The sequence below is a fragment of the Haliotis cracherodii genome, unplaced genomic scaffold (assembly GCF_022045235.1).
Source record: "Haliotis cracherodii isolate W230 unplaced genomic scaffold, xgHalCrac1.p SCAF_18, whole genome shotgun sequence".
Classification (NCBI taxonomy): domain Eukaryota; kingdom Metazoa; phylum Mollusca; class Gastropoda; order Lepetellida; family Haliotidae; genus Haliotis; species Haliotis cracherodii.
In genome coordinates, this window is record NW_027266273.1 from 19098118 (window position 1) to 19118776 (window position 20659).

Here is a 20659-nt window from a genome sequence, read left to right on the forward strand (position 1 = left end):
GCAGAGTTGCGTCCCTTGGACACACCAGAAACCTATGATTGTGGGTTCGAATCCCGGTTCGCCCCAATTATGTTTCTAGGTTTGTCAGCACCATACCCGTGCTCGTGGGTTTCACCGAAGTGGGAAACGTCTGAGACCTGCATCACTTCGGGCTTTCCTCCCACATTAAGCTGATACGTCGTGATATAACTGGAATAATGTTAAAAGCGGCGTTAAACCCAACTCACTCACTCACTCTTTCACACCTTGTCACTCGGTGCCCTGGCGTGGATCGTGTAGTTTGTACCTGTTGAACGACTCTCAGGAGTTATGGTAACTAAGTGGAGCAGTCGGACATTTATACGGCGTTGATCCACTTGATAACACGTACCATGACGTAATCCGATTATCTCCGTTGTTGAGCAAGAATATGGGCCGTAGACCCGAAAATCCTCTTACCTTAAGCCATTAAACCTCGTCCCTTCTTGGTGATGTGTGAAGGGAAACCCACCATGTCGTGTACTCTTAGTTTTATAAGTGTTTTTGTCATTACATATATGTGATAAGATCCTTTTATTTGAACTATTTAAATTAGGAATACGGCGTAAAGTTTTAGCTGCATTGCTAACTTAAAGCTAAACATGCATCTTACTATCAAGAATAATGATATATATTTATATAAATAATAAAGAGATTAAATATGTCAAAATATCGATTATGATACGATCAGTCCCTTCTAAAGTTCCACAGGAACTATTTTCTTCTCAGCTAAAAAGCAGGAGTTGACTGAAATTATGAAAAAGTGTTAAGAAACCACAGAATGGATTGTTCTCCTTGTACACGTAGCTATAATTGTTTTAGGCACTAACCCTTTCAAATGAATGAAATATGAAATGACCATTTTCTTTTTGATATGTGCTGATTTAAATCAACTTGAAATATATGAAAGCTCATGGGATTATGGGTACTTTATTTTGTCCGGGATAACATTCTGCCCGGGATGAAGGCGCGTGCACGGTTACCTGGCAACGGACATTCGCCCGTCAATGCGCGAGGCCAACGTTAGAGAGCGAACAGTTGTCGGTTTGTGTCTTGCAGTGTATATCGTGGTGGAATATAGTAACAAATCATGTATGAAGATGACAGATCATCAGAAGGCCCAAGGGGCACCTTTGAAATATATAAAGCAGAGGCTGATTCACTATTCAAACAGGGAGACTACAGAAAGTCCATCGAAAGTTATACGACGGTAACGTTTTCATTTTCACTGTGAACAATTTTGTCACTCGACCGAAGTTTTGACTCAGATTATGTTCGTATTAGATGAAGGCCTAATTGAAGTGCGTTGATGTTGGTTTTCATTACAAGTATGATTCCACAAGATTTTATGTCACATTTTTTCATGCCACGTCCTCAATACATGTACAAAAAATATTGACGACACCTTCCTATACAGAATAATTGACCAGTCCCTAAATAGTCTATTGTTCAAATTTATAATATTTCCATTTGAAAAGGTACAACCGTGTAATTTTTTTATTTAGTTGTGAAAAATCCCTCCCACCACCCCCACCCCCACTTTTGCTGTGTAAATTCTTCATGGACACCCGTCATGTTTATGCCAGGCCAAGAAACAAGAATATTTTTCTGTGTGGCCTTATTAAATTTATAGTGGACAAACCTCCCTTTCCATATCTTCTGTATTATAAGTTTGATATGCATTATATTATTTTTACATATGATATTTATTGAATGCTGGGATTAGTAATACAGCTTGAATTTTATTAGGACAAGTCACAGCTTTAAATGGAAGGTGTTTGTGTACATCATTGGGAGGACTATTAACTGGGTACTGCGTGTCAGATCTAATTGTATATTTACCGAATTGTATATTGTAACATTGTGTGATTCATGTATTTTATAAGACTGGGAAATTGATCTACTTAAAAAATTAGGCAACATAATTTTACTGGCTGGCTGCAGCTGGTTGTCGATTAATGTTATACAATACACAATATACAATGCTAGTAATACAGGCTTTAATTTAATTTCAAACAATTATTTATCATGTTTATTTAATTGCTTTGTCATTGATTAGCTCATTAGTATAAGAATTCTGGCTAAGTTGACACTGAGTAGCTTTGCCCATTGCCACTTAATGAGAGTTGACATTAGAGCTTTTCTAATTATTGGTATTAATAGATGATTCCTTTTTTGTTTCAAATCACAAGTCCATTATTCACATTCTGAGGAATTTGATATTAATAAAAAGGTTCAATGTAAGCATTAAACATTTTACTGACAAGGAATAAGGCATGAACACCAAGCAGTGTTAAAAATTAAGTATCACACTCAAGTGGTCCTTATCTTGACTCCACCATTAATAGTTAAACATGTAGAGGGCTGTTTTGACATAATACATAAAATGATTTCAATTTCAGTTCATTCCAGTTTGACCAAATAAACCCTTGGCCAGTTTGTCTATATTTTGTTTTATCTGGTATTATTAAAAAAATGTCTGGGAATATCTGCTTCAACTTCGCCTTCAAAAGGTGACAGGTTTGTTTGTGTAGAAGTAACTATCAGTGGATACGAACGTAACTAAGTAAAGGTTCTCAAATTCAGGGATAATTCTAGGGAAGGTCCTTGTGCTTTTAGCCCCTATGTGTGAAAAAAAGCCCACATTTTCAAATACAAAGGTTCATTGAAACATTGTGCTTTGTGGGTGTACCTCTGGAATATTTGTAATTTTCACATAAAGGGCCCATGTCAGAAAATTGCTAGAGTGTGTTAGAAATGTTTCACTTGACAATTGTTTTTTGTTTTTGTTTTTTATTATTCCACTTTTTTTGTCGTACAGCATTTCATACATATTAATGTTCATACATCGATTCTTAAAACAACAACATAATCATACATCATGGGGGCATATGAACTCGGATAATTCAGTATTTGAGTTGATATGGTTACAAAAATAGTTTGTGGCAGCTGGACCAAAACTTCACAAACTTGTTGTAGTTACAGTTGGAGTAAGCTATCGCTTTAGTTATAAAGTAGTAATTTGCCAACTCTCTCTGGATCAACGTTTTGGCAAGATGTAGTGGCGTCTTGGGGCCGATATATAGAAAAACATAAGAAAACACGAAAGGATGCTTATTCCCAATATATATGGTACAGTGACAATGTGCAGATTGATGGGAAATATATATTTATTAACAAGTTGGATGATGTGGGAGTAAAATATATCAATGATTTGGTAGATCATCAGGGCCGACTTCTTTCATACTTAGAATATGAGAATAGATACAATGTTTCAGGTAATTGTTTAACCTTATATGGAGTAAGAAATGCTATAAATGTTTATTTAAAATCTTTAGAAACTTATGATGTTACACCATTGGTAGCCCCAATTTTACCATTTAACACTTGACAATTGTTGACAGGCATTGGAGCTTCAGAAAGGAGACAAGAGCTGCCTAGTTGCACGATCCAAGTGCCACCTACAGCTGGGTGATACCAAAAATGCCCTTGTTGATGCTGAGGCTTCTCTTGAGGAGGATAAGACTTTTCACAAGGTGAGTTTCTGAAATATGCTGAATATTTTGTCAGGCAAGCCTGTATGTTTTGCATTTACACACTGGTCTAAATCTTGCACTGTAGTACAGTATTCAGTATTATTATTGAGAAATATCAGACACAGACCTAATTAATTGTTTGACTTGCTGCAGGGAAGTGTTTGTTTTGTGTCTGTAATGATGGTCCTGTGTGGTACTGTTCAGGGAGTTTACCAGAAAGCTGAAGCGCTGTACTACAAGGGGGACTTTGAGATGGCGCTGGTGTTCTACCACCGTGGTCACAAGCTACGACCAGAGCTACAGGAGTTCCGACTCGGAATACAGAAAGCTCAGGAGGCCATTGACAACTCAGTTGGAAGTGAGTGACATGTTTATCCAGGTTGGGTTATTTTCTGAAAGGGTTAGGTTTTATGAGTGAGGTGACCTGTAGCCCCATGTCATATGTTTCTTATCAGGGACAACTGTTTCTTCTCTCACTGATTCACTTGTAACGGACATCAATGCCTATAGTCAGTGGTAAATGTGTTTAGAGTTGTCTGCTCTTGCCTTGGAAAACAACAAGCTCCTCACAGCGATAGTACGTTCCCGGAGCTCTCTATACTATCGCTGCCACCCGTCAAAACTCCCAACTGTGAATAGGTGGCCACAACCATGCTTTGAGTTGAACTCGCAACCGACTGACAGTTATGTTTACAAACAAGTGATGCCGAATACACTTATCGCTGCTAAATTACTTTCTTCGTTTGTCAATTTGAATTTCTGTTTCATTAAAACTATCGTATTATTGATGTGGTAAGAATGTAAGGGAGAAGTTGGTTGATTTTCTGTTAGTCTGCAATCTCGAAACAATCTGATTATCAAAACAACAAAGTAAATTCATCTGGAAAACATGGTCAGTCGTAAACTTTTTCAAATTGAAATATGATGGCATTCCCAAAGACATAAACAAGAGTATAAACGTTACTACATATGGGGTTGGAGGGCAAATTTCAAGATTCTTGTAATGGCCGCGCCCACACTGGTGGCAGCGATGTTACCGAGAGTGTAACGAAGGTGTCACGCGCTGGGAAGGAGCTTGGGAAAACAAATCCCCAAAATGTGGAGATGAAATGATGTCTGAATTCTAGCAACAAGATATTTTGAGATGTATCAAGATGTAGATGTAAATTCAAGATCAATATGTTTTATGAAAAAGTATCCCATTTTCAATGATGTGATACTTCATCATATAGAAGGTGGGGCTGGGACGGGTAACTCGGGTACCCGGGTCGGGTGGGTACTGAGTAGGTCCCGGGTACACACAGGACTACCCGGACCCGTGGTTAGTCACGTGATATATTGTTTCATGACCATAATTCACTATATAACTACATGGTTACACGACAATTTTAAGTCTCTAATGTTCGCATTTCTTCATGACTATGAACACGTTCCTTCTGACTTAAATATGTTTGAACAAAGCTAAAACTTCGTTCAACTTCAGTGTATGCATGACCACATCGTTTTATACGTCTATCTAAAAACTTTCTGCCAGGGCTACTGTCAAACTATTCCCAATCGGACATTTTGTACCTATCTCTTGACACCAACAGGGGGTACCCGGGTAGGGTCGGGTAATAGGGGTGTGGGTACCCGGGTAGTAAATTTGGACTCGTCCCAGCCCTAATAGAAGGGGTGGTTTAAGCGATTGCTTGTCATGCCGATGACCCGGGTTTGATTCTCCACAATAATACTGGGGCAGTCGGGTAGCCTGGTGGTTAAAGCGTTCGCTCATGACGCCGGAGACCCGGGTTCGATTCCCGACATGGGTACAATGTATGAAGCCCATTTCTGGTGTCCCCCGCTATGATATTGCTGGAATATTGCTAAAAGCGGCGTAAAACAATACTCACTCATTCACTCACTCACTCTCCACATTATTTAGAAACTAATCACACACTTACGGAATAATTTCACATCGTATTTACTTGCAGCTCCGGAGAAAGTCAAGCTGAACACCTCTGGAGACCTGTCATTCTTTCAGGATCAGGACGACGTAGGTTTATACAGATAGAGTTCTGTGATGAATTTTGTTGCTATTGATGTTACAAGTTTTATGTTAAGGCAAGGCAGGTTTCTGCCATTGTCATTGTCATGATAGAGGTACAAGGAGCATAACAAGCCTGTGAAGTATTGGTGATGGTTTTCTGCCTAATAAAACTTATGGCATCTAAGGTGGCATGACATTTATTGCTGTCATCATGGTCATACCAAGTACACACAGAATGGGGAAGGCTTGATCATATAGATGCGACAAACTGTTAGCAACATGCTGTTATTGCAATTAAATGTCTGTAATGACTGCTAAGTATGTGTCTCCTTTTATTCACTGTTATATCAAATTTCTGGAAAGATTCCTTTTTCACTGTTATGATTGCTGTGGCAGATATCTATTAATGTCACAGACATCAATTGTAGTTGCACATGAAATGCATTTGTAAACATTCACCCTATGTTTACATTAAATATGTCATTGCATTTATTATAAGAAAAAGAGATGTTATTCCTTTATGTGACCTAAAATATTTCCAATGATAAGAATGTTGGTAGGTTATGCACTTTTACTTACTATTTGAGCAAAGGAAGTTATTTTGAAGGCATCAAAGATATATGAGGCTTTGTTTATAGTAATTGGTTTGGGATTAACAGAGCTCCAGATAAGCTGCGTATCTGCATAAAATACACATCAGAAATGCAGAAATATGCAGTAAAATCAAATCCAAGCATATCAAATACGCAACGAACATTACAGATATGCTACCAAAATAAAACTTGTGCGTATCATCAAAATATTGTGAAGTAACCCTGCGTATTTGATTAGCAAATCAGCAACTTATTTTGAAATTATAAAAGGGCATTCTGTCAACCTTGCCAAACTCCACGATGACAGTTACATCATGATCATTTGCCATCACACTTTCTTGTGGAAGTATCGTGGTATTTTTGAGTCCTATAAAGCTCTCAAACCCACATGACACCAGTTTGCAGGGACTAGATGAATAGTGTTTTTTAAATATTGAACTTAAATACCCACATGTGTAAAAACTAGTGGGTAACAGATATTTGAATACCCAGATAGAATTACTGATACCCAATGATTTTAAAATGCATGGGTAAGATAAAGCTTATCTGGAGCTCTGGATTAAGGATAAACCAAGGGATCCTTGTCCTGTTGCTAATGTTGAACATTCACGATTAAATTCAATATCATAATGATCATCATAATGAAAGATCATCGCATAATTTCTAACATAGATATCAGATTGTGTTTGAGAAAAACAAGTCTGCTGTGTTAAAGGCTGAAGGAAGGTGAGCTACAGAACCTATGCTACTGTTATGATGCAAACTAACAACTTCTGTAAGGTCAGGCCTTCCCGATGAGATGCCTGCAGATCAGTCAATGATACAATCTCATTAATGCAATCTGTAATTTAAGCTCTGGAGGTCCTTCTGGCCTATTGTGTCAAGAAGAACACTGGTATGTGATACTGGACTGTGAATGTTGCAGAAGCAGAAGAGAAAGCGACAAACATACGGAAGCTTTGCTCGCCAAAACGCCCAGCAGCAGAGTAAGCAGAAGCGTGACACGACGCGCTCCCAGGCCAGCGAGAGGACCATCAAACAGATGCTGGGGGAGCTGTACGGGGACAGGAAGTACCTGGAACTACTCCTCAAGGAGACAGGTACACACACGCCCAGCGGCACTCGACTCATGTTATGCTGCCGCCAACAACGATATTCTCATAGCCTTTAAGTAATCTAGGTCTCGGCCCTGTTCTACAAAGCAATTTTAGCACTAAGACGATCATAACTCCCATACTTTAACATAGACTTATGATAATCATAGTGCTAAGATTGCTTTGTGCACGAACAACAAATATTGTCAGGGTACAATATCATCCAATCAACCGTGTCACATATCAATCCTTCCTCAATGCCTTTTTAACGTGTACTTGGGTATTGGGGATCTTTAGCTTGCCCCCACAGGGTGGAGAAAATACAAGGATTCCTGACTCCACGCATGTGATAGAACTGGCCCTTTGTAATCCATATTTCCTCGGGTGCATACACACATTACATTTAGGGATGATGCATGGGGTTGGGGGGAAAAGCAACTACTGGTCGGCTTGGAGTCTGTATACTGTGTCTGAGTGGGGTATCAATATTAAGATGCGATGAATCGTGTTTGAATTCTGGCAGAACTTGGAGTCTTTTTTTAATTCTGTTGGAACTTGTCATATACTTTTTACAAGATTTAATGTATGTTTTGGTGAAATAAGTGCAAAATCTGCAAATAATCATATTGTTATGTTAGCTAAGAGACTCATTTTTATTTCTAGTTTAAAGAAAATGAAACCCTCAATGGACGTTTTTAAACAAGTATTAAAAGATGCTATTTATTTAGAATATCTGTCAGCCAAAACTAATAATAAGCTTTGTACTTATAACAGAAAGTGGAAATCGTATTTTGGTTTACATGATGCCTTGAATCTTACATAGATTGCTGACTGTGTGTTATTATTGATTATTTCCAATCACTTTGACTCTATTGCCAAAGAAAAACTACAATGTTTCTCCAATATAATGATTACAATATTATAGTTTGGTATTGTTTATTTTTTTATTATTAGCTTATCTTTCTATGATTGCTCATAAATATGGTGTTAACAACTTTCATGCCAGAACATCTTGCTCGATCCTACATGATCAAGGCCTATCCAATTCTTTACGCTTAGAAAAATATGCTGTGTCAAATTGTTAATAATGCTATATATATATAACAATATATATATATATATCACTGTGTATGTAACCACTGAAACTGGAATAAAAATGATTGGAATTTTTGTTTATTAAGATGCGACATGGTATCTCAGTGGACTAGTACTGAAAAGTCTGGACTAGCACAAGCAGCCACACACACACATGTGCATGCACATTGCTTAGTAAGTGCAATAATCTTAATCTTAATCAAATTTGATAGAAATGAATGAGAAATGGACAAACTGTCAAATCTCCATATGACCTGTTGCTTGCGTTGGTACAGATGCCACAACAAGCACAGGGAAGACGATCTCAGACTTGGTGGAGGAAGGTCTGTCGTACCTGGACACTCGCACAGACTTTTGGAGGCAGCAGAAACCCATGTACACCCGGCTGTACGAGCGTCGGGAGCAGCGCCGGCGCCGAAATTCAGGAAACAAGGGCCAGTCTCCTCAGGAATATGTCATGAGTGAATTGGAGAGGATAGATGAAGGTACTACTGGAGGAACAGGAATTTGATGCATGATAACAATTTAGCTGACCCTTCCAGAGTGGAATGAGTGAGTGAGTTGGGTTATACGCCGCTTTTAACAGTATTCCAGTTATATCGTGGCGTGTCAGCTTCATGTGGGAGGAAAGCCCGAAGTGATGCAGGTCTCAGACATTTACCACTTCGGTGAAACCCACGAGCAAGGGTATGGTGCTGACAAACCTAGAAACATAATCGGGGCGAACCAGGATTCGAACCCACAATCATTGGTTTCTGGCATGCCCAAGGGACGCAACTCTGCAGAGCGAATCGCGGCACCTTAGACGACTGGGCCACCCGTGCCCCCTAGAGTGGAATGAGTATCGAGCATAGGCAAATCAACTCTCATCACTGTCTCATAAGTTTGATAGAACCTCTCTGTCCTGAGGTGAACAATATGTAAACTAGGGAATGATATGTTTACCGTGTTATGACCAACTGGAGAAATTACTTGTTAAACTTTAATTGTTCCTATGGTAACCATGCTCTGCAACCTTCCAGCACAATTCAATGGGAAGACGTCGGAGAGTCTGAAGCGGGCAGAGAAGTGCCTAGCAACAGTACAGAACTATGGTGATGACGCCATCCCCAACAAGCTGGAGGTGACAGCTAACCTGCACAGCTACATGGGTAATGCCCACCTGGACATGGGCAACTACGAGAAGGCACTGCACCATCACGGCATTGACCTTGACATCGGAGAAAAGAAGTGAGTCGTCCCATACTGTCTGAGTTAGGAACTGGGGCTGATAGTCTTAAAACAGTATTGTATACTAAAATGTCTACTTAAGTTGTCTCAGAAGTGTTCTAAGTCTTTAAAAGGCATTTAGAAGTGATACACATAAGGAAGAGAATTTATGGACGTCAACTTCTTTATTATGAGGAATGCAACGTTTCGGAGTAGATACTTACGCCTTCAACATGTGAAGGATGAAGGCGTAAGTATATACTCCGAAATGTTGTGCTTTCAGTAATGGTAAATATTGAAGTACCAGCAATTCCATGTTAGAATTCATCCCAAGTAACCTACATTTGTTGTAAGAGGCATCTGAATAGATTTGGTGGTCAGACTTGGTTTCTTGGTTGATTGAATGTCATTATACAATTGTATTGGAGTGGGGAATGTAATGTAGCCAATGCGGTAATGAATGTTCCAAATAACGTCTAAGTGTAATATGGTATGTAAGTTGTTCTCATAAATAAATAGTGGATCAGTGATGAATTAGATACAGGTGTTCCACGTCGGTTGTCATAATACTCGTGTCATTATTTTGTTTCATTTTGTAATGATGATGTTGATTGTTATGCTCGGCAGTAAGCTGACTGACGCTGTGTCCCGAGGCCTGGACAACCTTGGGAGGGTGCACGCCCGGTGTGGAAGCTTCGAGAAGGCAATTCAGGTGTAAGTGTCTCTGAGTATTTAACTCTAACGACCCAACTTAATACTGTGTATTAGGGTAATGACAAGGGACCCCTGACTTTCATGCTTAATTCCTGGGGAATCAAACCCAGGTCACTAGTCACATGCTGTCCACATGCTAATCACATGCTAATCACATGCTAATCACATGCTAGCCCCATACTGGCAAAAAACTAATCACATGCTAGCCATATACTAATCACATGCTAGCCACATGTTAGCCATATACTAATCACATGCTAGCCATATACTAATCACATACTAGCCACATGCTAGCCATATACTAATCACATGCTAGCCACATGCTAGCCATATACTAATCACATGCTAGCCACATGCTAGCCATATACTAATCACATGCCATATAGCGACCTCCATTAAAAGAATAGAAATTGAAATAGCTTGAGATAATGTTAGCTTCTATTTCATCTTTATATGAACTACTTTTACTACTATGTGTTTATGTAATGCCTGGACCTGATGGGATTGTGTATGTGTGTAGGTGGGAGCGCAAGTTGCCGCTGACCAAGTCATCCCTGGAGAACACCTGGCTGTACCACGAAATTGGGCGCTGCCACTTGGAGTTGAGGGCGTACCCTGATGCCAAGAATTACGGGGAGAAGTCCCTTGCGGCATCGGAGGATGCTCAGGACATGGTGTGGCAGCTGCAGGCAACGGTACTCATAGCTCAGGCACAAGGTGAGAAACAAGCCTATTATGTAGGCTATGTTGTGAGTTGAGTGCAATGCAGCCACTGTACACAGCATTTCAGTGCAATTGAGGCATGTCAGCTTGATGTGGGAGGAAAGCCTGAAGTGGTGCAGGTCATTGACGTCTACCACTTTGGGTATGGTGCTGACAAACCAGGAAACTTATTCAGGGCGAATCTGGGATTCGAACCCACAATCATAAAGGTTCTTGCACTTGTATGGTAGTTAAGGGAGTCATGATTAATTGAAGTATTTATGCATTGCTATTGTCCAATCAATAGAGTGTTGGTGAGTGGAATAGTTTTATGAAAGTGAAAGAAGTGGAATTGTTGTGACGCTTTTAAAGAATACATGGTTTCATTTGAGGTGTTTCTTACAACCGAGAAACAGTTTGTGAAGTCACTGACGATGGGTTGCTGATGTGTTTGTATGCTGATGTGTTTGTGTGCTGTTGTTTGTATGCTGATGTGTTTGTATGCTGTTTTGTTTGTATGCTGATGTGTTTGTATGCTGATGTGTTTGTATGCTGATGTGTTTGTATGCTGATGTGTTTGTATGCTGTTGTGTTTGTATGCTGTTGTGTTTGTATGCTGTTGTGTTTGTGTATGCTGATGTGTTTGTATGCTGATGTGTTTGTATGCTGTTGTGTTTGTATGCTGTTGTGTTTGTATGCTGTTGTGTTCGTATGCTGATGTGTTTGTATGCTGTGTTTGTATGCTGTTGTGTTTGTATCCTGATGTGTTTGTATGCTGTTGTGTTTGTATGCTGTTGTGTTTGTATGCTGTTGTGTTTGTATGCTGATGTGTTTGTATGCTGTTGTGTTTGTATGCTGTTGTGTTTGTATGCTGTTGTGTTTGTGTATGCTGATGTGTTTGTATGGTGATGTGTTTGTATGCTGTTGTGTTTGTATGCTGTTGTGTTTGTATGCTGTTGTGTTCGTATGCTGATGTGTTTGTATGCTGTGTTTGTATGCTGTTGTGTTTGTATCCTGATGTGTTTGTATGCTGTTGTGTTTGTATGCTGATGTGTTTGTATGCTGATGTGTTTGTATGCTGATGTGTTTGTATGCTGTTGTGTTTGTATGCTGATGTGTTTGTATGCTGATATGTTTGTATGCTGTTGTGTTTGTATGCTGATGTGTTTGTATGCTGTTGTGTTTGTATGCTGTTGTGTTTGTATGCTGATGTGTTTGTATGCTGTTGTGTTTGTATGCTGATGTGTTTGTATGCTGATGTGTTTGTATGCTGATGTGTTTGTATGCTGTTGTGTTTGTTTAGAGATGTGTTTGTATGCTGATGTGTTTGTATGCTGATATGTTTGTATAGAGATGTGTTTGTATGCTGTTCACAGTTAAGCTGTCAGACCTCCAGGGGGCGCTGGTCAGCTTTGAGAAGGCGATGGACCTCGCCATGGTGCAAGATGACCGGTCAGCAGAGGTGGCCATCAAGAAGGCCATTGATGAAGTCAACAACAAGATTGTCCAGTCACTCAAAGCAGAGAAGGAAGGTGGGTACAACTCCTGTCGTGCTGGACATTCTCAACCTGTACATTGTTTGAACCAGAATTTGGTTTCAGGTTTTATCCTAAGACCAGACCTATATATGCATTGTTTTACAGATTTCCTTGGTCTCATTGTCAAGGTACTAAAACCAAACACCAAAAAAGTTAATCTGTGGTTATCTTCTTATGTTCAAAGCTGGTTTAGAAATAATTATTAAAAAAATAGTCTCACAAAAAATGTTATAAAATTCAGCATATTTTCGATCAAACAGAACACATGTCTTTCCGTGTTTTTGTTTTTTCTGGGGTGTGGGGAGCATTTTCAGATAAACGATATATGTCCTCACCAACCTATGCTTATCTTGAGAGGCGACTAAAGGGATCTGGTGATCAGGCTCACTGACTTGGTGGATTGCATGTCATCGTATCACAGTTGCATTTATTGATGCTCATGATGTCAATCACTGGATTGTTAGGTTGAGACTCAATTATTTACCGACCACCGTCATATAGCTGGAATATTCCTGGACCGTAGCATTAAACAACAAACAAACAAACAAACAAACAAACAATACAACAGGCAGTATAGTGCTGGGAACCTTGCCGGTGTTACCACTGGGGTCTAGCGTGTAACTTACAGCGCTTGTTGTTTACTTGAATGATGAAGAGTGCTCTCTGTTGCTAGGTGGGGCTAGTCAGAAGACAGGTGAGGAGACAGGGGAGAGCGAGGATGACAGCCAGGATGACAACATGGATGACAACATGGATGACAACAAGGCAGCTGAAGAAGGTCAGTGTTAATATTTGACCTGCCTTTGAATTACTGCGCAATATAAAAACATATGCATATAACTTGCATAGACAGTTCACAGGAAATCTGTTCTTATGCAGTGTTATCTATTATGTGGACGTGGAATGGTCAAACTCAAGAACATGATTTGAATAGGGTAGAATAGGTCTTCAGCAACCCATGCTTGCCATATAATGCGACTACGCTTGTCGTAAGAGGCGACTACGCTTGTCGTAAGAGGCGACTATGCTTGTCGTAAGAGGCGACTAACGGGATCGGGTGGTCAGGCTCACTGACTTGGTTGATGCATGTCATCGTATCCCAAATGTGTGGATTGATGCTCATTTAATCAATCACAGGATTGTCTGGTCCAGACTCGATTATTTACAGACTGCCGTAATGTAGCTGGAATTTTGCTGAGTGTAGCATTAAACAACAAACAAACAAAAGCACCCATTTCCAATAATTGGTAAACACACATGTATATTGTGATCAAATTTTGCTCTTAATGAACGACTTAACGTGAATGACCAACTGTTGAATTGAATGTTACCTGCATGTTCTTTTCTGAGGTATAGGTTTAAATGCATGATATATGGACAGTTGCCATAGGAGCGGTTATATGGGTGACGAGATTGAATGAAGCGTCTGTAAAATCAGCCTGTTTCTCCATGATAACCATGCGGTGTTATGTTGCAGGAGGAACGGCCTAGAGTGTGACGACACCACAAGCCAAAAGCTGTCTCTAATCACAAGTTTCAACTCAGACAGATCTTTATGCTCATGTCAGACTCTTGTTGTCATGGAGTTATCTCCGTGACTTATGTACTGCCAGACGCTGCTTGATTACTTACCCTGAGAGATGTTATGTCTTGTCAGGTCATAGATGAAGGCTTTGGGCATTCAGGATTGACTGTGTTGCTTTAACTGGTTATTTCATGCCAGTTGTATGTTGTGTATTTGTTGGGTACATAACTTCGTTGCTACAAATGTGTCAAAAAGTCAAATGTTATGTGTTCAAATTATGTTTACACTCGTTGAAAGTGTTCTGAATGAAGCTGACTGTGATATGCAATAAAGTTTTTACAACATGAACGCGTCTCTGGAGTTGGTGTACATGCTTACACTGATTGTCAACACCCAGGACCAATCAGGCAGAAGCTGCAGGGAGTTTGATGATTGTGTGGTATGGAAGGGTGGATCTTTTCACTCGTGTCTTGGGTGGGGCAGGGAGCTGACTAAATGTGGATCAGATGCACAGCCTCGGAGTGATGATAGTATTTCTGATAGTATATGTTATGAGTTTTTTCATGGAATAAATCATTTTGGAGGGGTTTTATGGTATCTATGAGACAAAACCATTTCGCTAAATTCGTGCTTATAGTAATTTCCAATAAACTGTTGTTATTGGTCGACAAGCCAATCGACGTATCGTCGTTCGTCGGCAAAACATATTGACAAATTTGGCATCCATAAATTTTATACAGACCAAAAAGTAATGGACCAAGCATGGATCCTGTGCCACGCCATGCTTTATGTATCTTGTTTAGATATTTCCCCTTTCACAAATACGCTGTGGCTACATTTAATTATGTTAGCGATTTTAACAATTGGCCTTTTATACCATACCTCTCTAATTTATACAATGCCGCTGTGCCATATACAATGTTTACCCCATAACAAAATCTACTACTATTTATGACCAGTTCCCTCAAAATGAATATTGTAAGCCTCCCCCAAAAGGCACGCAGCTTACATCACTCATCCACCTGACGGCCCGTGGGAATCCCGGGCTGGAATAAATTGACATCAATCACTGGATTGTCTGGTCCATTTGAGTATTTCCAAGCCGCTGTCATATAAGAGAAGCTGGCACGCACGCAGCACAGTCAATTAATATAAATTCCTAGCGTTGGTTATGTTCCAAGTGTAATGAGGGCATGAGAGAAATAACGACACCACAAATAAATAACAAAATAATCCAAAGAATACCACTAGGTCACTATTGTGCCTCTTTTATATTGACCCAGATCTATCTGATAAATATTTCTACAACGTTTGTTAGAGGGGTCATTTCGAAATGGCTATGTAAAAGTGTAGACCTGGTGTACCGTGACGGGGGTTGGTCGCGTGGAGAGGAGGGGCTCCAGGGGTGGAGCAGGACAGTGCTGGAACTGACGTATGTCGACATGTCCTCAGTATCGAGTACTTGTTTATATGGACGAAAGCTGATCCGATGGGCAGGCTCGGAGATGGCGTGGATCGCTGCTGCTAACAGTTGGCTATTTACATCCCAGAGAACATCGATTTTGAGAAATGCAAAGATTACATAAGGTAGACACAATTTTATGGTTAACAACTTTAATATTGTAAAAAGTGACGTTTCCGTATAGATCCTTATACGTTGTCAAGCAAGACTGAATAAGGGACATAGTACAGAATATATCATTCAGTCTTGCTTGACAACGTATAAGGATCTATACCGAAACGTCGCTTTTTACAGTATTTAAGAAGTTGTTATCCATAAAACTGTGTCTGTCTATATTCTGAAATTGATCTTTGTCATATAAGGACGGTCATAAACTTCGGGTTAGGATAATTCCCCCAGCAACCTACAGTATATACTTGTCTTACGAGACAACTAAATGAATCAGGTTGTCGGGCTTGGTAAGTTAGAGGTTGCATCTCGTCGCACTCCGACTGCGTAGATCGTTAAGGATATCGATTTGTGGATTGGCTGGTATACTCAATTACTTCGAGATTGATCTGCATAAAAAGTAGAGCCTTTTTTAGCGATCCCATATGTCCATATAGTATCTCGCACTCGGAAATGAACTTCGAAAAAAATAAAATTTGACAAAACATTTAGTCATTAAGAAAGTGTTGCGTCGCGGCATGCCCACCCCTAGCCACCCTCCGTCCAGAGTAACGTCCCCACTGCGGTAACACACTCCATGTAGTGAAAGGCGCTTGACAATCACTAGTCTTCACATGCACGGTGGGCCATATGTCGGTGGGGGCTGCTTCCCGACACTACTGACCCAGTAGCACAAAACACTGCTGACAGGACCTTTAAATAATCTGCGGAAATGTCAGGTAAGGCATTAATTTGAATTGTTAAGTTCACGTTATACCTATATTGTTTAGATTTCATTTACTCTCCTATTGCGTTCAAATAGACATCAAGAAAAACACCCACAAAACAATTACATTTATCCCAAATGTTATTTACGTGATCTAACGTAATTAATGATGTATGTTGTATTTCAGAAGCGTTTCTCTATATAATCTTGTAGATAGTTTCAACTACATATGTAAATGATCTTACAGATATATAGAGAACCCTTGACGATCCGAGTTAGAATAGGTCTTCAGCAACCTATATTTGTCGTAAGAGACTACTGACGGTATCAGGTGGTCAGACTCGCTGACGATGCTCATGATGTCAATCACTGGAATGTCTGGCCCAGACTAGATTATTTACAGACCGCTGTCATATAGCTGCTACATTGCCGAGTGCGGCTTAAAGAACAAACAAACAAACAAACAATGTAGACATTAATACACGAGCCAGTGTCATATTGTTTATACGAAAGTAGGGTCAGAAAAATCAATATTTCCGGAGCGAGATATTTCGAGATATACATTTGACTAGGTGGCTAGTGTTCTGGTAAGTAATGCATCCCTGTTTCTCGGCTTTATAGAATTCTAACAATTCCATTTCCAAATCCAATATCAATTTCTGAAATGAGACCCAGAGGCATGTCGGCGACCTCCACTGTTTGCCAGGGAACAATGCACGGCGTTCACGTATAAACCTGGGCATGTACCATTAAGTCAGTATATATACACAGGCCGGTGTCAGGTACCAAAAGGTTTCATTTAGCTGCCAAATGCATTACAACCATTGGGTCACATTTAGCTTGTATGTCCACGTTCTGTTTTCAATGTAAGACATATATTCACCATATCCCCCTTGTATGTGTGAAATACAACTCTATATTAAATACAGAAAAAATACGGAACCCTCATTTTGCTTTACTTCAGACTGAAATAATAAAGTGCCGGATACCAAATCTTTCATTAACAGTGACAACATTTAGCAGTGACAAAAAGTGGATGTGTTGTAAAATGACGAAAATAATAACTGTCTTAGCGATAACTCGATAAATCCTGAAGATAAAAATATTAAGGAATGAAATGTAACATAACGCCGTAAACCATATTTTCCATATGTAAACTACGCGTTATACATCAGTGTTCAGGGACGTAGACTAGTGGTTTAGGGTTCGCTTCCCCACATGGATACCATTTCTGGTATGCCCCGCCGAGATATATTAATGGGACATTTCTAAAAAACGAGGTTAAGCCATTCTCTCAATGTTCAAAGGACGGTTTAGTGGCCCAATGGTTGACTTACGTTGCGTCGTCACATGGGTATACTTAGATGCCCGGATTGTTTAAGATTTACTACCATATACTGTTCAGAATACTGTTAAGGTGATAGTCAGTCTCCAAAGGCTCATTTATTAGCAACCGTTTCGGGGGAAATGTCGATAGTTAAATGACACATAAAATTCTAAGAAAATCGATTTTAAAAAGATAAAACGTTAATTAAAATTGCTTCGTCCCAGCGAAATGTTGTGTCACCCAGACGCGATCCAACATGACAGTATTCCCTAGCCCCGCACATGCTATTATCTAGGGTAAGTGCCGCTTTGGGGGGTAGAATATCAGTCGGTGAGGAAAGATTAATATCTGTCAACAACACGGACAGATTATCGAGTGACAAGAACTTGTTTACACTATAATGCTGTGAGAGAGGGGCTATTGTCTTGTACTGCTACCGACACTGACGAGACGGGATATATGACCGTTATATACACCGCAAGCCTGAAGTTTACGCGTAGTTGTAATGCTGACTCTGTTGTAATAACGAAGTGTTACGTGCATTAAAAGTATACAAGTGATCATGTGGTTTATATTACGAAACCGAACCCCGTGCTTTGACACTCATTCCTTAAGCCAACTACAGGATAGGTTTAGCATGTGTAAACATGTCGAACAACAAAGTAAATAATAATATAAATATTTTATCATTATCAGATCAGATGATTCTTCATAATATTTTTCATATGCGAAAAATTCAAAACGTTAATTAAAAAATCATGACCCGCAGGACATGCTTACCCTTTTCGCGATTTTCAGTGACCTATTCATGTAATATTCACCAGTATCTAGCGTTTTAAATATGCCCAATTACAGTTTTGAATTGTTTCGAGACTGATTATTGTCTGGTATTGACGTTATATGTTTATACAAAGTGTACCTTTAGCTATGACGTTGTCAGTCGATACTGAAGGAAATACGACACCAAAGCGGAAAGAAGCAATGTACAGTTGTCCTTTACTCATGCTAACTTAAGATGATTAGCCACAAGTTTCTTTTCGAGTTAAATCCTTTTGATAAAAAAAATCCCCCACGTTGAACAACAGTTTTTCATGTCTACGCGCTCAGACAGGTACAAGGATCAGTGTAAACATTCATCTGTGCGAATATCTGATTCACGAAGATTAGCAATGTGTGTAGGTGATTAAACGGGTGATACACATGTCAATATTATTTATGTCAATATATCAATAACCTTGATGGTCAAGATGGTAACACACATGTCATCAATATCCCGGGTAGTCAAGATGGTAACACACATGTCATCAATACCCCGGGTGGTCAAGATGGTAACACACATGTCATCAATACCCCAGGTGGTCAAGATGGTAACACACGTCATCAATACCCCGGGTGGTCAAGATGGTAACACACGTCATCAATACCCCAGGTGGTCAAGGTAGTGACACGTGTCCTCAATACCCCAGGTGGTCAAGGGGTCATCAAAAAGATGCCAGGTGTATGAGCCTGTGAAGACTAAAAACATGTGACCCTTGTATTAACGTTTAGTTCAAGTTAGTTGACTTTAGTTCTGCCCTCCTTAGTGAATGCAACCCTAAACTTGCAATTAGCCAGCCCATACTATACATATCAAATTAAAATGCACTTTAGAATATACTAGATGTTTTACTTTGTAACTCTCTTGCACCAGTATAAGTTGAAACTACGGTTATAACGAACTCAAAGGGACTACTAATTTTAGTTCGTTATAACCGTAATTCGTTATAAGCGTGTTCGTTATAACCGTAGATTACTGTACATGACCGTGTATACAAATTCTGTACGTTACATCTCGGGAAATAAACATTTATAAATTAAAATAAATAAACACTTTGTAAGAGGACAGAACTACAAGTAGGTACATACCACAAATCAAGGATCATAGACGTTCGTCAACTTGATGTTTGTTCAGGCTTAACATTCTAATCGAAAAGCACATACCATTAAATCAGTATTGTGGGACTGTTCAATATCTCATATACCTAGAGGAACACGAGCAGATTGGTATAAAAACTTATCTTTGATTTACATATACCTGGATCAAGTAATCGAGGCTTGCCTGTCACAGGTAAAACATAGTGGCACATTGCCTAGATACTATCTACAACAGGATATACACAGATTAACTTTCCTATGTGATCAAACACGGGTGGATCCCCTTGCTTCATTTGCCATGACTCTCATATTACACCGACCGTTGCGTGGCCATATATACACTGAAGGCGGACATACACGCAGTGCCTCTCTCTAGCGTCAGGATACACTACCTTGACACTCTCGTGCACTGAGAAAGGTAAGGATGAGGGGACAAGAGGCAGGGGCTGGGAGAGGCAAGGGGGTGGGGAAGGGGAAGATAGGTATATGTTACACAGCTTACCCTGGACACAAGTGTTAACACAATGGAGGCATGTTCTCAAACCTGTACGTTAACTGTTGTATATATACTACTCAAAAGAAGTTGAAGACACCCAATTCTTTCATATTACAATAGTTAATTTGTCAGGACACCCGATGTCTTCAAATTACTAGTATCATGAATCTGTGAGGCCACCCAATTCTGTCATATTACTATTGTTGATCTGTCAGAGCAAAATTAAAGAAATGGGTATACTTAAACTTCTTTTACCTAGAATATATACCTGCCATAATATTATGTATAAAAGTGATGAAATATTGGTATAATGTGTTATATGTGACCATGGCCTTCCAGTTGGTTCCATATTTTGTATTCATCTTCATGTCATGTTTTTTTTGTAAACGTTGATCTTCAACTTTGTCATTAGCGTTGTCTCCAAGTTTTATATGACGACATTGCTTAATGAGTGAGCGGATGTTGTTTTACGCCACGTCGAGCAGTATTCGTGTTGCATCACAGCAGTCTTTAAATAACCCAGTCAAAGCAGT

The 20659-nt window shown here is 39.6% G+C and overlaps 1 protein-coding gene across 1 annotated transcript; it reads left to right on the forward strand.

The window, feature by feature from the left end:
• Nucleotides 1–1108: 1108 nt before the first annotated feature.
• LOC139465526 (outer dynein arm-docking complex subunit 4-like) lies at nucleotides 1109–14019 on the forward strand. Its single transcript, XM_071247246.1, has 12 exons — nucleotides 1109–1228; nucleotides 3423–3554; nucleotides 3759–3912; nucleotides 5528–5589; nucleotides 7102–7276; nucleotides 8641–8850; nucleotides 9388–9595; nucleotides 10202–10288; nucleotides 10809–11005; nucleotides 12367–12522; nucleotides 13202–13306; nucleotides 14006–14019. Exons 1-12 carry the CDS (start codon nucleotides 1109–1111, stop codon nucleotides 14017–14019), a joined length of 1620 nt encoding a protein of 539 aa, XP_071103347.1.
• The last annotated feature ends 6640 nt before the right edge of the window (nucleotides 14020–20659 follow it).

Excerpts from the sequence above, each read along its gene's own strand:
- LOC139465526 (XM_071247246.1), top strand. The coding sequence starts at position 1,109 with ATGTATGAAGATGACAGATCATCAGAAGGCCCAAGGGGCACCTTTGAA. Across the intron at positions 10,289-10,808 it reads TTCGAGAAGGCAATTCAGGT|GTGGGAGCGCAAGTTGCCGC; the intron begins GTAAGTGTCTCT and ends GTATGTGTGTAG. Across the intron at positions 12,523-13,201 it reads ACTCAAAGCAGAGAAGGAAG|GTGGGGCTAGTCAGAAGACA; the intron begins GTGGGTACAACT and ends CTCTGTTGCTAG.